At 55.8% G+C, this 15,984-nt stretch overlaps 1 protein-coding gene across 3 annotated transcripts in view; it reads left to right on the top strand.

Annotated features, from left to right (window-relative positions):
• NOS1 (nitric oxide synthase 1) overlaps positions 1 to 15,984 on the top strand; it is a 60,237-nt gene extending 44,253 nt beyond the window's left edge. For 2 of the 3 annotated variants that reach the window (XM_054844609.1, XM_054844608.1), the window contains exons 17-29: positions 1,094 to 1,210; positions 1,413 to 1,587; positions 1,992 to 2,130; positions 2,915 to 2,993; positions 3,506 to 3,699; positions 4,336 to 4,505; positions 4,756 to 4,966; positions 5,726 to 5,813; positions 6,089 to 6,210; positions 6,767 to 6,915; positions 7,461 to 7,655; positions 8,598 to 8,716; positions 9,958 to 15,984. In XM_054844609.1, coding sequence (XP_054700584.1) covers positions 1,094 to 1,210; positions 1,413 to 1,587; positions 1,992 to 2,130; positions 2,915 to 2,993; positions 3,506 to 3,699; positions 4,336 to 4,505; positions 4,756 to 4,966; positions 5,726 to 5,813; positions 6,089 to 6,210; positions 6,767 to 6,915; positions 7,461 to 7,655; positions 8,598 to 8,716; positions 9,958 to 10,021 — 1,822 coding nt within the window. In that variant the 3' untranslated portion in view covers positions 10,022 to 15,984. Of the gene's footprint in view, positions 1 to 1,093; positions 1,211 to 1,412; positions 1,588 to 1,991; positions 2,131 to 2,914; positions 2,994 to 3,505; positions 3,700 to 4,335; positions 4,506 to 4,755; positions 4,967 to 5,725; positions 5,814 to 6,088; positions 6,211 to 6,766; positions 6,916 to 7,460; positions 7,656 to 8,597; positions 8,717 to 9,670 lie in introns of all 3 variants that reach the window. The other variant, XM_054844611.1, reaches the window with a different exon arrangement.

The raw sequence follows: 15,984 nt of genomic DNA on the forward strand, positions 1-15,984 counted from the left end.
GTGCTGCGGCCCTGGCTTTGTGACCACAGCCCAGAGGTTTTGCTGTGGTTGTATATTTGGTTCCTTGTGTCCTACAGCAAGGGTTTTTCAAGGGTTTTCAGAGGCATTCATAATCCTTCCATGCTTAAGGACCTGCTGTTCAAACGCAGCTCCTCTTTCAACAGTCATCCCCTGCCACAAGGACCTATTCATTTCAACACAAGCTGCTGGTGCCCCGACCTTGGGCCCAACACCCAAGTGGGGAGTTTGGGTTTCATGCCCACCTAAACCGGTGGGCTGTGCTGCCCTGCCTTCGCCGTGTAACCCGGGGTGAGGACGTGGCCCAGGGACAGCGGAGAAAGAGGTGGCTCCATCCAGACGGAGTGAAGCAGAAGAGCATGAGAGGTCTGTGCAGAAAGGAGGAGGCTCTGGAGCAGAGGTGGAGCACAGGGCTCTACGACCCTGGCAGTTATTTTGCTCAGGGGTTGTCTCCTCTGCGTGGTGTGCAGGGTGCAGGAGGTCTGCTGTGACTCATCCACACACTACTGCTTCATTGCTCTGGCAGTATATTTAGAAACTCTTGTGTAGAGCAATTTTTGAAGATGGTTTAATTCAGAAATACTTCTGCTGTTGTCAGATTTTTTCTCCACTCCCCTTCCCCCGCCTCATCCCCTCTTTTATTTTTTTTTTTTTTTACTTCCTTTGAATGAAAAACCTTCAAAATATGTGTTCAGACATATACCCGACCTTGTGTGCAGCCAGGGAAGGAGAGGTAAAGCCAAAGGTCCTGCCAGCTCTTCACCACTGGGGACAATGTGGTGGTCAACACCTGGGTCAACCCACTGGGACGTGACTGGAGGACCCCGTGGAGGAGAGCAGGTCCAGCTGGGGGGATGCAACATATGGGCTGTTACAGCTTACCCCCAGAAGGGAGCGCGTTTCTCTGCTCTAGCCACTGATCACAGTACCTGCTCAGGAAATATTGAGCCCTGAGCTTGACCCTACTCCGGTTTGGTCTCCTCCATAGTCTGGTCCCCTCTGAGCACACAGCCCGGTGGGAACCACACGCACGTTTGTCACCACTGTTAATACTTGATGCTGTTGCTGTTCACAGGAGCTACAAGGTCCGTTTCAACAGCGTCTCCTCGTACTCGGATGCACGGAAATCCTCAAGTGACGGCCCGGACTCCAGGGACAACTTTGAAAGCACGGGGCCCCTGGCTAATGTCAGGCAAGTAGGACAGGGTGGGACGCAGCAAGGGACAGCGGTGCTGCACAAAGCCCCTTTCTCCTGTCGCAGCTCTTACCAAAAACATGATGTATTTTTGCAACATGCAGATCCCTCCACGCTCCTTCATGCTGATGTTGGCCGTGGAGGGAGATGTTAGTGTCCCTCCCAGCTTGGTAGCCACAGCTGTGCCACCTCTCCACAGGTTCTCCGTGTTTGGGCTGGGGTCGCGTGCCTACCCCCATTTCTGCGCCTTTGCCCGTGCGGTGGACACCCTCCTGGAGGAGCTGGGCGGAGAGAGAATCCTCCGCATGGGAGAAGGGGATGAGCTCTGTGGCCAGGAGGAGTCCTTCAGGACCTGGGCCAAGAAGGTCTTCAAGGTAACCCGCTTCCCTTGTGCTCCAGAGAGGAGGAGGGTGGGGAGGACACAGGGACAGAGCAAAACTGTTGGTTAGAGGTGGACTGAAACCCAGCCTCTCCTTCCCCACACTGGGACACCCGTCCACCACCCTGGGCCACAATAAAGAGGTTCTCCATATTTTGGTGGAGCTGACACTCTGGTTTGTGCTGAGTGCCAGAGGGTGAATACTATGTTGAATTCCTGTTATCCCAGATGCATGGGGGAGGAGGGCCCGAGAAGACCCATGGCCGCTGGTATAGCCCTACACCATCAAGACCACCTCCTCCGTGTCTTGGCTGAGGTGGGGTGGGAAAAGGGGGGTCGCGGGGCTCAGAAAGCCCAGGGGCAGCAGGGAGATGCCTGAGAGCTTGGTGCATGCTGCAGGCAGCGTGCGACGTGTTCTGCGTGGGGGACGACGTCAACATCGAGAAAGCAAACAACTCCCTCATCAGCAATGACCGGAGCTGGAAGAGGAGCAAGTTTCGCCTGACCTACGTGGCTGAAGCCCCAGAACTCACCCAAGGTATGAAAGTCACCCTGGAGGGCTCTTGGCATGGGGCAGGTGGAGGAGAAGACACAGTGGGCTCAAGGGGCAGGGGGTAAAGGGGCCAAATCTCCTTACTTATTCTGTGTTAAATTCCCAGCATTTCAGTCTCGCCTTTCCCCTCCATCACGTGCCAAAGGAGCAGTCTGCGATGGTTTCAGACCCCTCGGGCTGGTCCCTGTCTGTATCCGTAACAGAGATGTTGGGCTATGATCTGATGTCCCTCCTCCTGACCCCGTTTTTTGAAGCAAAGAGCTGGAAACCTGGGAGCTTTCCAAGCTCGCTTTGTCCAAATGCTGCTCCGCGGAGCGTTGCGGTGCAACGGCAGGTCCAGCCCACCGACACCTGGCCCCTCAGCACGGCTCCTGCAGCTGATGATCTGCCGCACTGGCTTAGCTCTTCCCAAATTCAGGCGCTGTGCTATCATCCAGGTGGTACTGGCAGCGAGAGGTGCGTGCCTGCACGTGAGGGCACGTCCCCGCACCTTGTGCGGGTGGTTTAGGAGTCCTCCTCAGTCACTAACAAAAGGGACACGTGTTTGGTTCCCCCCTGGGGTTTCTCATCCCCCAGGCTTGCTGAAGCTTTGCAGGAGATGGAGGCGGGAGGGTGGTCCAGCCCGCAGCCCGCTCGCTGCAGTTGGTGTCAGCCAGCTCCGTCCAAAGGGCTGAACCCTCAGCGATGGCCAACAGCCCTGCAGAAGCCAGGAGCCGCCTGCCTTGGCCACGCTCTGCTGCATTGCTTCACTGACCCTTCTCCTCCGCAGGACTGTACAGCATCCACAAAAAACGCGTCTATGCAGCCCGGCTTATCGCACGCCAGAACCTGCAGAGCCCGAAGTCCAGGTAGGAGATGCAGCTGCCCCGGGAACTGCGGGAGCTGAATGCACTCGTGGTGCACCCAAGCGTCCATGCACCACGTCCCACACGTGCCACCTTTGCGCAAATCCTCACCAAGGCTGGAAGCCATGTTAACCCAGTGAAGGGTGTTTCCTGCCTTCTCATGCAGTGAAATCTCTGCCGATACATAAATTAGCCTGTAAGGATGAGAAGATGGGTGGCCGCACTTGTGGGGCGGCAGGGTGCATGCAAAGAAAGAATAAAATTGCTGAAGCAAGAGGTGAAACTGGTTTTGCCTTTTTAAAAGTCCCTGAGGGTGAGTCAGCAGCGAGGGAAAGTGGACACTGCAGTGTCCTTCCTAGCTCTCTGCTCTGACTTTGGTGGTGTGCTCAGTGGGGCACCAGGGCTTGGACATGCCACCACTGCCCAGAACACCCAGCGACTCTTGAGACGAGAGCTCAGCGACGCCCTGAAGGACTCCCCGAAAACACATCCTGCTTTTTCTCCTTTCCCTGCAGTCGCTTGACAATTTTCCTGCGCCTCCACACCAACGGACACCAGGAACTGCAGTACCTGCCCGGGGACCACCTGGGTGTGTTTCCAGGGAACCACGAAGACTTGGTCAATGCCCTAATCGACAGGCTTGAAGATGCCCCTCCAGCCAATCAGCTGGTGAAAGTGGAGCTCCTGGAGGAGAGGAACACAGCTCTAGGTAACCAGAGCCACCTCTGCGTAGAGGTGGCCTCTCTCCTCCTCACCCGTCCCTTGAAGCGGTTCTTGTAGCTCCTCGGAGAGGTAGGTGGCCCTCAGAAGAAATCATTTCCCATCTCAATGGTACACTTGCCTGGACTGGGAGCACCTCCTTCAACCTTCCTCGGCCCAGAGCCATTGCTCATCTGCATTTGGGGTATAGAGCAAGGGTTTGAAGGGTGAGCAGGGCCCTGGGAGATGTTTCCTTGTTCTTCAGAAAAATTAAAGGCCTTTATATTCTCGTGGAAAGAGCAATGTCTAGGACTGGAAAGAAGAGTTAAGGGATTTTGATGGACCATCCCTACACTATATTTCAGGGATAAGTCTGACACCCAACTGCCATGCCCAGTATAACAGGAGATGGAAAACAATATTAACTCAGAGTGACCGAGGCTGAAGGTGGTGGAGTATCAGACTCATGGTTGTGCTCATTGTACAGCGTCTCACTTGTAGCATGAGGATATCTCGTTGACTCTTCTTTCCAGCTCTTCATCATTCACTGTCTCAGAGCTGATCAGGGGACTGAAAGCAAGGATTTGTCCACCTCGGCTCTTATGCTCAGCTGATCCCATGGTTCTGCTGAATTCCCTCTTGGCAGGTGTCATCAGTAACTGGACAGACGAGAACCGTGTCCCACCATGCACCATCTTCCAGGCTTTTAAGTACTATTTGGACATCACCACCCCTCCCACACCCCTGCTGCTGCAGCAGTTTGCCTTGCTGGCCACCAGTGACAAGGAGAAGAAACGTCTGCAGGTCCTTAGCAAGGTAAACCCTCAGACCCCAGACCCCAAGTTTCTCAAGACCCTGGGGACAACCACAACCCTGGGGCATTTTCATCCCACACTGTGGTTAGGCTGAGTCCCTACCCATGACAGTAAGGCTCCTCCTGCCTTCCTGCACTGCCACCCACCCCAGCTTTGCAGAGGCTCGGTGGGATATCTGTAGAGGCATCTGGCTTGGAAGAGGTCGATGCTGCAGCGCTCTCCTCCATCCCTCCCTCTTTCCCTGGCTGCAGGGCTTGCAGGAGTACGAGGAATGGAAGTGGTCCAAGAACCCCACCATCGTGGAGGTGCTGGAGGAGTTCCCCTCAGTGCAGATGCCCTCCACACTGCTGCTCACACAGCTCCCTCTCCTCCAACCGCGTTACTACTCCATCAGTTCTTCCCCAGAGATGTACCCAGGCGAGGTCCACCTCACCGTGGCAGTGGTCTCCTATCGTACAAGAGGTACTATGCTCATGCTGGGGTCAGTGGAGACAGGCTTGGTGTGGAGAGCAAGGAAGAAACATTAGCACATGGGCAACACCACGAGATTTTTAACAGAGAGACGTTATTTTAAAGCCTTTCTGCCTGCTGCAGTGACTAGGTTCCTTCAACCCATGACATTACTGTCCTGTGTTATGGAGAATGGCCATCCATCAAAGGGCAGTGTATTGCAGAGATACTAGATCTGAGTCAGGTACCAACAACAGGCTGGCCACGGTGGCTCCAAGCTCCACGTGGGATCATGTGTTTGCCCACACCAAAGTCCCCATTGCCACAACTAGCTAGGTTTCTGTACCTGCGCAAGCACTGATGTGTCCAAGCAGTCATGGCGTGGGTGGACACAGCTCCATCACCCCTGCAGCAGGGAGGACACAGGGGAAGACACTGGCCATTCATCTGGGGCTGCTGCGGAGGGCTTGTGTCTGGAAGCACTGCAGCGTGATGCTGCTTCCGCCAAAAAGGACCAAAGAGAAGTTGGGTGCTTCCTAAGTATTGTGGAGGTCCAACACTCCCAGGGCTGGGTCCTGCATGAGCTTGGGTAGCTCCACAGAGGGATCCAAGTGCCAAACTTCTACCAAGTTCATGGAGAATGGATACAGAGATACTAAATGTTTCCGTGAGGTGTTCACGTGGGATGTAGCAGGGAGGATTTCAGAAGGAAAAGCAACTGGAGTAGTTGGCTGGTGTGTCAAGTACAGACCTCCCTCCCTCCTCTCCTAGATGGAGAAGGACCAATCCACCACGGAGTCTGCTCCTCTTGGCTGAATCGGATACAGACCGATGAAGTAGTGCCCTGTTTTGTAAGAGGGTAAGTGGTCTACACAAGCCAAGGGGTGAAAAAGATGGGGTGAGCCCCCTTGCAGGATGACCTCTTTGCCTCCAATCCTCCTTTGCAAAGCACTAAAGGTGTGGAGAAAACAGGGCTGGATTTGTGGAGCAAATGGGTCCCTCTCTGGTGCAGTTCTTCTGCACTAAAACATCACTTTTTGGGATTTCACCTGAGTGGTGTCTCAGCTTGCGGTGGGCAGAGGCGAGGGAGGGGGCATCCCGCTTGGGTTTAACTCGTGTCTTTGATGTGCGCAGCGCGCCCGGGTTCCACCTGCCCCAGGATCCCCAGGTGCCCTGTATCCTCATCGGCCCTGGCACCGGCATCGCCCCTTTCCGGAGCTTCTGGCAGCAGCGGCTTTTTGAAATCCAGCACAAAGGTGGGTCGACACTTGTTCCTCTTGTTTCTCATCTCCTGGGCTGGTGGCGTGGGGATGGGGGGTCCAGTCTCCCGCCCAGGCTGCCCCAGCAGAGGCAAAGGGCTTCTTGAAGCAGCGGCTGACCCAAGTGCAGGCTCGGAGGTCAGCCCAAACTCCCGAAACAAACTCCGTGAAAACCCTCCTGTAAACTTTGCAAGTTTTGATGGCAGAACTATAGCGCTGGAGTTGGTTTTTTTAAAAGAACATTTAATGCAAGTTTATGTAAAATATGCATTTTCCACTGATCATTTAGACCACTTAGGGAAAAAAAAAAGTTTAATTTCTCCCCAAAACCTGGCACAAACGTCCCTGCCGTGTGACCCCAGGCCTTACACTGGCTCAGGCAGTGCGTTACCTCCTCCTTGCTGTTTTTTCCTCCCTCCCAGTTTGGGCAGGGAAAGCTCCTGGCAGCCTGACGCTGGGTGCTGAGGCTGCTGCCAGATCTGGAGGGCAGTGGCTTGCAGAAGGCAGAGATCGGTGGTCCCCGGGCTAACTGCTTCTCCCGTCTCTCCCCCAGGTCTGAAGCCTTGTCCTATGGTCCTGGTATTTGGCTGCCGACAGTCCAGGATCGACCACATTTACAAGGAGGAGACGCTCTTTGCCAAAACCCAAGGTGTCTTCAGAGAGCTGTACACAGCCTACTCCCGGGAACCGGACAAACCAAAGGTGCGTGGTGGGTGTCGGTGCAGCCCTGGGTGGCCGTGGCCAGCCGGCACGGCGTGGAGATGCCGGTTCCTCGGCACAGCCACAGCGGCTCATGCCCTGGGGTGCTCTGGTTGTGTAAGTGCGCAGGATCGTGCCCTTCCCAGGGCACATCACCATCCCTGCGCCAGCCTGAATGCGTGCCCACGTTGCTCACGCTTTGCTCCGGAGGGCTGCGGCCGTCCTCACCAGGTGGGAGCAGACGAGGAGGGCAAAGGCACATCTTCCCAAGGAGGGATGTCACCCGGTGGGTTTAAATCCCCACCGTCACCTGAGCAGGCCTGGCAACGAGATATATGGTGAAGGTGTGACAGTGCAAGAGCAGAACGATGCGTTGCTGCTTCCCCCCATCTCTTTTCTATCGTTGTGGGTGCTGCAAGGTGCAGGCACGCTCCCCCAAAGAGGCAGTCGCGTTGCACTGCTGCACGCAGAGCTGGCCAGAGCGTGCAGGTGGATGGGGCTGAGAAGCTGTAGCTAATCTCAGTTCCCACCTCCTCCTCCTCCCTCAGAAATACGTGCAGGACGTGTTACAGGAGCAGCTGGCCCAAACCGTGTTCAAAGCACTGAAGGAGCAGGGAGGCCACATCTACGTCTGCGGGGATGTCACCATGGCCGGGGACGTCCTCAAGACCATTCAGCGCATCGTGAAGCAGCAGGGCCAGCTGTCGGTGGAGGAGGCAGGCGCTTTCATCAGCAAGCTGCGGGTGAGTAGCGTCCGCACCACGCGACACCATGCGAGCTCCTGCCACGGGCGCTGCACCTGGTGCCTCCTCCTGCAGAACGGGCAGCACCGAGCAGACGGGTGCTGGGGGGGGGGCTGCGGCTCCCACCCACGCTGCCTGCACCTGGGCAAGGTCGGGAGCGTGATCTTCCAAAGCTTTGGGCGCGCAGTGGAAGTGACCTCGCTTTGTGGAAGTGACCTCGCTTTGCAGGAGCTCTGCTCCAGGCTGCAGCCCCCTCAGCCCGCGCTGGGCTCCTGTGACGAGCCCGGTGCTGTCCTGAGCACTCGTACAAGCTCTTTTGGGAACCCTTGGTACCCCAGACAGGGCTTACTCATCTGGTTAAGCCCCCGCTGTCCCTCTGTCATTGCAGCAGGCTAACAGGGCAGTTTGTGTGTCCCCCTCCCAAAATTTCCTCTGTGTGGCTGGCTGGATGCTAACCCCGGGCAAACACGTTGCTGCGGGTGTTGCAGCTGAAGCAGAAGCGGGCTTGGATTGGGACACAGGCTCTGCTTCTGCCCAGGAGGACAACTCAGCCTGAATCCCATGGGACTACCCCGTCTGAACCATGTCCCCACACTCCATCCAGGAGCCAGGGGAGCCCACAGCCACGTATTTAGCTGGCCTTGGGCCACTTGTCCCCCGATAGCCAGGCAGTCCCTGGGGTGCCGGCGGTTGAGGAGGTCTAATGCACGGAGCAGCTCCGCAGTGTGACCTTGGGAAGGTCATCCCACCTTCCTGCTTGTTCCTGCCCCTCTGCCCTGCCCGTCCCACCAGCTCTTGTGACCAGGCCCAGAACGCTTGCCGTGTATTTGGCACCTACCCACAACATGAGAGATTTCTGGTGCTGCAGCAACACCGACTGTTTGTAAATACTCTTTTTTTTTTTTTCTTCCCCCCCTGCCCCTCTCCCATCCTCTGTTTCAGGATGACAGCCGGTACCACGAGGATATTTTTGGAGTCACCCTGCGTACGTACGAAGTGACTAACCGCCTTAGATCTGAGTCTATTGCATTCATTGAGGAGAGCAAAAAAGATACGGATGAGTGAGTTGACGTGTTTATTTTAACCCCTGCAATTGTCTCCCAAGCGCGTGGGCTGCGGGATGGGGAAGGGAGCTTTAACTTTTGCACACGCGGTCCTTGTTATAGCAGAGGCTGAGAAAAGACATTTGATTTTTGCACTGGAAGCAGGGGTGCTGCCTGGCAGTCTCTCTGAAATAGCTGTCACCTCGCTAGGACAAATCCCCCCCCGGCGTTCCCGGGTTATTGCACCCGTCGTACCAACGTGCTCAGACCTGACAATCCCACCCGAGTGGCGATGCAAAGCCAAAGTCCTGCCTGCCCCCGCTCCCCTGCCAGCCAGCCAGCGGGTGACGGGCTGGAAGGTTTGCAGGATGCCTGGCGAGGGGGGGGCTCTCCCCAGCTCCGGTGCTGGCTGGGGGTGCTGGTAGTGGTACCCACAGTGTGGGCAGGTCTCCAGGCTGCTGCACGCCCAGTTCGGAAAGATCTGGAGACTTTTCTTCCCACTGTTGTAAAAAGAACCCTAAGAAGTAAAAAACCTTGACATTTGCTATGTTTGTTTCTGCTGCACCATTTCCTGCCATTTGCTCAGCTCTGTCTCAGTGGGATTTTCCCTGGCTGAGCAGAAGGATTATTTAGGATAAAGGACGAGCGGCCGCGCGGATCTCGCGCCTCGTCCTGGCCCTCGGCAGCCTGGGGCGCAATCCCTTCCCTGCACTTCTGGCTGTGCCACGCAGTGCCCGGCTGACCCGGAGCGGGTTTCCCAACATCCCTGAGGGTTGGGTAGGAGTTTTCTCCAACGCAAGCCCATACTCTGGGGTCTGCACTGTATACAGAGTGCCTCAGTTTCCCATCGATAGGTAGGGATAAGGGTTACCTACCTGCCCACCTCACAACATGGTCCCTTGGGAAGTCCTTAGTCCTAGACGCTCCTCACCACCCCCTCTAAGGTCAGCCTTTCTCCCCTTTCCCTTGCAGGGTTTTCTGCTCCTAACTGGACCCTTCGCCCCAAGGGGATGCCAAACCAGTCCCAGCACCTGCTGCCCCCTCCAGCCGGAGGGCGCTGGGTTTTGTATTTCACGGACACGGTGGCTCCTTTTCCGCGGGGAACTGCCCATGGAAAGCGCTCTGTCTCTTGTCCTGTTGTTGTGTCCTGATGATGATGATGATGATGATGATTTTTATTTCCTTTTCTTCCTCTTTCTCTTGCTCTTGTCCTGTGGCCGTTTCTTTTCACCCCCTTTCCCTGGATTTCCCCACTGAAGTACGATGGCTTTGTACCCTGCAGTGGCTCCTAACAGAACTTCACATTTCTCCTCCTTCTCATGAGGGCATTTTGCAGCTGCATGAAATCACCACCTTTGTGATCATCCGCGTTTTTGGTGTTTTGGGGGAGAGCAGAGGTGGCAGGGGCTGGGCAATGGCTAGGTCTTGTTGCTCGACCAGAGCTGGGGGTTATTTCCCCCAGGCTCTCCCTTTCCCCAGCTCGGGGCTTGGCTGAATCCTTGCATTTTCTTGGCTTTCCTTCAGACTTGTACAGACCTGGGCACGTGCCCAAGGCTGGGGGAGATGATGTGCAATGTCCTCGTACCTATGAACTTTGTTCATCCCCGAGCAGCCTGGGTACCAATGTGTCTGTTTTGATCCAAAGGGTAGGATGCCTCTCGTTCATGTGTCGTGATTTCTCCTAAACGGACTCTGCGCTATGTTTGCCTCCTTCTCTGCTCCCTGTTCCCCGTGAGCCTCTCCTTTTGCTCAGTCCCCACTTTTGCTGGCATGAAAGTCCTCCCACAGGGGAGCAAGCACTGAACACACCGGCTGATGTGTACGTGAGGGGAAGACCCATGGCAATGACCGCTGCTTGGCCAGGCTGTCCTCCGGAAGGCTTTACAGGAGATATCTGATCTGCAGCCATGATGCTGGTGGGGGAGATTCAGGGAGCGGCTGCATCCCAAAGCTTTGCATGCTGTGAACACGTGAACCCTCTCCCAGGTGAGACTGGAAAGCCACGAGGATGGGAGTGAAGCAGCTCCAACCCCGGCTGCCAGAGGCATCTTGCCTACAAGAGGTAACAAAGGCAGCACTTGGAGCTTTATGGATGCTCCTGGTCCTTGGTGAGGATGTGCCAAGCAAGGACTCTTGAAAGCCCAGAGAGCACCAGCTCCATCTTAGCGCAGTCTCGCAAGCAGTTCTAGGACAGCAGACCCCGTTTCCACAATTTTGGGAGCAGAAAGTGCCAGCACGGAGCGACCTGCCTGCCAAAAGAAATGCGTGTGGCATCTCGGTGGCGAGCTGGTCCCCTCCGTAGGCTCTGTACCACCTGCCAGCCGCACGAGCTGTCTCTGCTGGGACATCTCATACGAGAAGCGAGGTGAGATCGGCTGCAAAGGTGCCGCGTGATTCTGGGCTCTGACACGCTCACACCTCAGCCCTGCTGCAAAAATCTGGCCCCAAAAGCAATCTGTTAACACGATCACAGAAAGGTATCAGTCCCTTTAACAGAGAAAAGCTGTCTGCGAGGTAAAGCATGCGTGACCTTGTGTGTCCTTCCTCCCTCTCCTCCCTTCCTCGCCCTGAAGAAGGTTTGTCCTCCCTCACTGGCAGGATGAGGACAGCAGGGCACGGCTGCGGCTCTTGCTGGAGGCAGGCGTCCGGGGTTGACATTTTGACCTGGTGGATGCTGAGCCTTTCCTCCTGCCCCGGCTCTGCTGAACCGTGCGCTGATGGAGAAAAGCACCCGCACCGGTGACAGCAGAGGGTTTGTCCGGGAGCTGCAACGGTGAGCTTGCTTTCAGAGGGCTGACATTAGCTGCCCTAAGCCAAAGTCGGAACAAAAAGAGCTGCAGGAGGTTTGCTGCTCTCCCAGTCCATGGTACAATCCGGGCTGGCTCCCCTGGCTGGGCAGGTATCCCCACCCTCAGCCAGGACAGGACCTCCTGCCCTTGCCTGCCGCTTGGCTGGCCACGTCTCCGTGTGCCGTAACCATCTTCTACAACTTCAATTCCCTGAATGCTTGAAACGGCTCCAGCCCAAAATCCAGGAGCAAAAGGCCTCCAGGCACTGGGAGAATTTGAGATCCCAGGTCTCGGAGGTGCTGGTCCCAGCAGAGCATCCAGCATGGCGCACAAGGCGAATGAATGCTGCCACGGTGTGGCCAGAGCCGAGCTCGCTGGGCTGGCAGGGCGGCCGGAGCGGGGTTTGGAGCCAGGCTCTAGGCCAGCTTTATGTCACTGCCTGGGGACTTTGTGACCGGGAGGTGAAAGCAGGACACGACAGGAAAAAGGGCAGCCCGTGGTCCACCTCTGTGGGTTGTGCCCCAACGCCAGGGCAAGCAGTGGGGAGGGGCGGCGGGGGGGGGGTGTCCGCGTCCCTTCGCTGCTGGGGTGTGTGAATTTGGGCAGAGGGTCTGTCTGTGGGAGCCAGCTCCCTGGCCCTAGAGCTGTGAGCATACAGCACGCCTGGCCCTAACCCCCCATCCTCTGCCCCCAGAAACAGGGCTGAAGAGAAAAAATCACGCTCACACCCCTCTTTGGGGAAATTTGCTCCTGGCTCAAGACTTTGTGCTCTGATCCTCCTTTTAGTAGAAGGAGCGATGCAACCTGGAGAGGAGGTAGAGCCCGAAGAAACGCCCTTGTCTTCGTCCTCTCTCCAGCTCATCTGTGCTGCCGGCAATTAGTTTTCTCCTGTCCTGCCTTCTGCCTGTCCTGGTATAACATCTCCCATCTGGAAGTCCCATCGCTGCTGCAGTCTGTGTCGGAGACGAATTGCCTTGCTTTTCCCGCAGCCCAAGGCTTGCCACCTCCATCGCCCCCCGCCACCTGAGCCGCCAGGGAAGGCAGCGGAGGAGGGAACGGGGGGTGTGCCTTGCCTTCGGTGGGATCTCCAGAGGGGTCTGTGCAGGGCAGACAGCCAAAGCCGTCTCAAGTTCAACAGGCACCGGGTCGGCGAGTCCGTCGGAGCCCTTTGGAAGGGACGTGCTGGTTCAAGGCCAGCCTGCCTGCCTGGCCCCGCAGAGGCAGCGCCCTCCCTGCCGCGAAGGTCCGTGAGGTTAACGCGTCCCGCAGGGCTCCGGGCTGCCTCTCCGCTCCCTCTGCCCGAGCTAGGACCGCTCGCAAGCCGCACCGCTGGGAATTCTGATCCGTTATTTTCTGTTGAGTCGGTCTCAGCCATCTTAACTTCTCCTTCATCCTCCTTACCTGCAGGGGCTTTGCGTTCCCCTCCAGCTTAATTTTCTCCCACAGCAAAGGGGGAAATAAACTTCCAGATCCGCTTTATCATTCCACAAACGCGGCTCTTCCACCAGTTGTCTAGACTCTGCTCATCTGGGTGTGACATTTCTGACGCGTGGGTGTAGCTACGCTATCTCCAGCACGCATAAACGGCAGAGCGCGAGGCGGGGTCTGCCGCAGACCCGTGCCGTGAGCTGCTTGGGGGTGTCGTGCACGGAGGAGTTGTGCCTCTCGGGTCCCTGTTGTCACCTCCGGGTCCCTGTTGCCCATCCAGGCTCCCTCACCGCCCCACACGACTCTTGCAGCAAGGGGATACTGGACCTGATGGACACCCAGCCTGATCCAATGTCTCAACCCCTCTCCTGGAAGATGTCCACCACTGCCTGTTTTGCAGCAGCTCAGCTCCTTTTCGCTCCCCAGGGATTAAACATGAAGAGGCTTTTCTCCGAACAGGAGATTTGATTTTCAAGACACAATGAAGTGAGGGGTTTTTTTTTCTCAAAGATTTAAATTCGTGGGGTTTTGGAATGTCCACAGAAAGTTATATATGAACTTGGAAACTCGTGGGAAATGGTTCTCTGTTTTCCCAACCTGCTGTGTCCGCTAGCAGGGAAAAATAAGTTGTTCATTCAGTGCAAGGTATCTACTGCCTGTGTTGTTGATGATTTCAAAGGTTTCATCTCCTCAGAAGGACTGCCTGGGAGTTTGTTATTCTTCTGTTTATGAGAGACAGCGGGAAAATAATGAGACTTCTGCCATCAGGAGTAGGCTCGCAAAGATGACACCTCCACGGTCGTTGCTGGGGAGGCCTGAGCTCGTTGCACTAGAGGAACCGAGCCGGCCACGTTCATGCTGGGGTTTGAGAAACGGGGTTTGAGTTTGGGCTGTCCACGCTCCCTGTCCCCCGTCCTGTGCCTACGCGTCCCCAGGGGCGAGCAGGGGACTCTGCTCACACCCAGAGCAGCGTGAGCCGATGTGTCCGTGCACGGCCAGCAAACCTGTAGTCGTGTCCTGAGCGAAAACGCTTGCGCTTGTGCAGAAGAAGAGACGGGGAGAGACAGGAGCTGTGTGAACCTGTGTCCGGTCTAACTGTGATTGCTCTGTCAGTTCCTTCACCGTCAGCGGGTGATGCCTCTCGCCCCGTCCCGGGCTGTAACCCGGGTTCCCTCCACCACCTGCCCTCTGGAGACCCTTCCGTTCTCCTTCCTTCTCGGCCAAAAGTGCAGCGAGCTGCTCGGCAAGGGGGGGGGCCTGGGGGTGGCAACGGCCTTACAGTGCCTTGTGCTGGGAAGAGACTGGTGCACCGGGGTTGTCCTCCCGTTCCCCAGAGACGCTCATAGCGCACGGAGACGGGGGGCTGACTTCGTTTTACAAGGGAAATTCTTGGTGGGCAAATTCCCCCTGGGATAACTGCGAGCAAACGGCCGGCCCCACTCAGCCGTGCTCCGCAACCAATCTCCCAGCGCTGGGGTTTTATAGCGGTACGGCGGCGGTGCGGGGTTAGACTGCGGGTGCAAACTGGACACCACCTTCTGCAAAAGCACCCCAGGTCTGTGAACACCTACCGCGTCCTGGAGACCACGTTTTTATGAAGCTGCTTTGGGGAGAGGGCGTGTTTGTGCTGAAACCTCCTGGACTTGCACCAAGCCCAAGCTGCTGCCTCCCGATTTACAACCACCGAAGCCGTTGCAGTCCTCTGATTTACACCTGCGAGGAAGCTGCAGAGAGTTCCCAGCGGTTTTTTTTTGGAAGGAGAATTTCATGCTCAAAACTAAATTTCATTCCTGCTTTCACTGGGGACCTGTTCTCAGCTCCAGAATCGCGCTGATAACTTTGCAATTGCTTTGATAGTTCCGGAGGGGAGCGCAGTCCCTTTACGGAACAGATGGAGACACATTTTCAGGACCATTCAACTTTGCCGTAACTCTGTCTTTTGTTACAATTTCTTCTGCTGTAACAGGAGGAGCAAAATTTGGCCAGCACTTAACCCTCTTGAAAACCATATTCCCAAACTCGGACAAAATTAGTTTAGAATCCGAGTCCTCCCAGGTACAAACTGCCTTCCACGCCCACCGGCTTCAGTGGCGTTGGGGATTTCAGCAGCTTTTGGGCTTTCGCAGCAGCAGCGGTTTCACGATGGCGGTATTTTTGCGTGTGTCAATCTGCACTTGCACTTGCCTGCAATGCATGACTCTAGTAATCCGTTTGAAATCTGCCCTCGGCGGGGAGATCTGAGCTCTAGCTTCTTCCATGTGGCCGTCTGTATTTCATAGGAAATCAGGGGAGCTGGAGAAAGCTCATGAGATTGCTGCTTTAAAGCACTTGGTTCCCAAAGTAAAACAGACCTTACCAGAGGTCCAAATTGGCTTGATTTTAGCACGGGTACAAGGGCAACTCATGAAATATTTAAGCATTGTACTGCAGATACACCTTTTTTCCCTGCTGCACCGGGAATGAAGTAGACTAGAAACTCCTCCACCCCTGCAGATGTTTGGCTGTGATGGAGGAAAAAAAAAAAACAAACCAAAACCAACCCCAGATTGTGAGTTGATAGCTGAGCAGCCGCAGCTTGTTTAGCAGTGGGAGCATCTCGCTGCGAGGGCTGCTGCTTTCCTGCCTTACTCATTCCTGTACCTACCTGGCCGGATTTCAGGGAGGGAAGAGGGAGGAAACACTTCAAAAGCAAGAAAATCCAACCCGCGAGCCTTGCCCTGAGAATCCCACGTTTCACAGGAGCCCACAGGTCCAGGCTTTGCAGCTACTCCTCGTCACCACGGCGGGGAAGCGGGCGAGACACCAGGGGCTTCTCTTGTGTCCGCGGACCAAAGCTGGAGGAGATGTTCTGGGGCAGGAGCGTGGAGCTGGGCTGTGGGTAGAGTCCTGCATCACCAGACTGCGGTGTTCCCGTTCAGAAATCTGCTAGCGAATAACACTGGGCAAAGTATTTTTTTTTTTCCTTCCAGAGGGCATTCTTAATACTTTAAAAATGTAAAGACTAAATATTGAAAAAGTTGATCTGAAAGAGCAACTGATTTGGGGCTTCTTTTTGTTGCTTTGTTTTCA

This window comes from Grus americana, chromosome 16 (genome assembly GCF_028858705.1).
Source record: "Grus americana isolate bGruAme1 chromosome 16, bGruAme1.mat, whole genome shotgun sequence".
NCBI lineage: Eukaryota > Metazoa > Chordata > Aves > Gruiformes > Gruidae > Grus > Grus americana.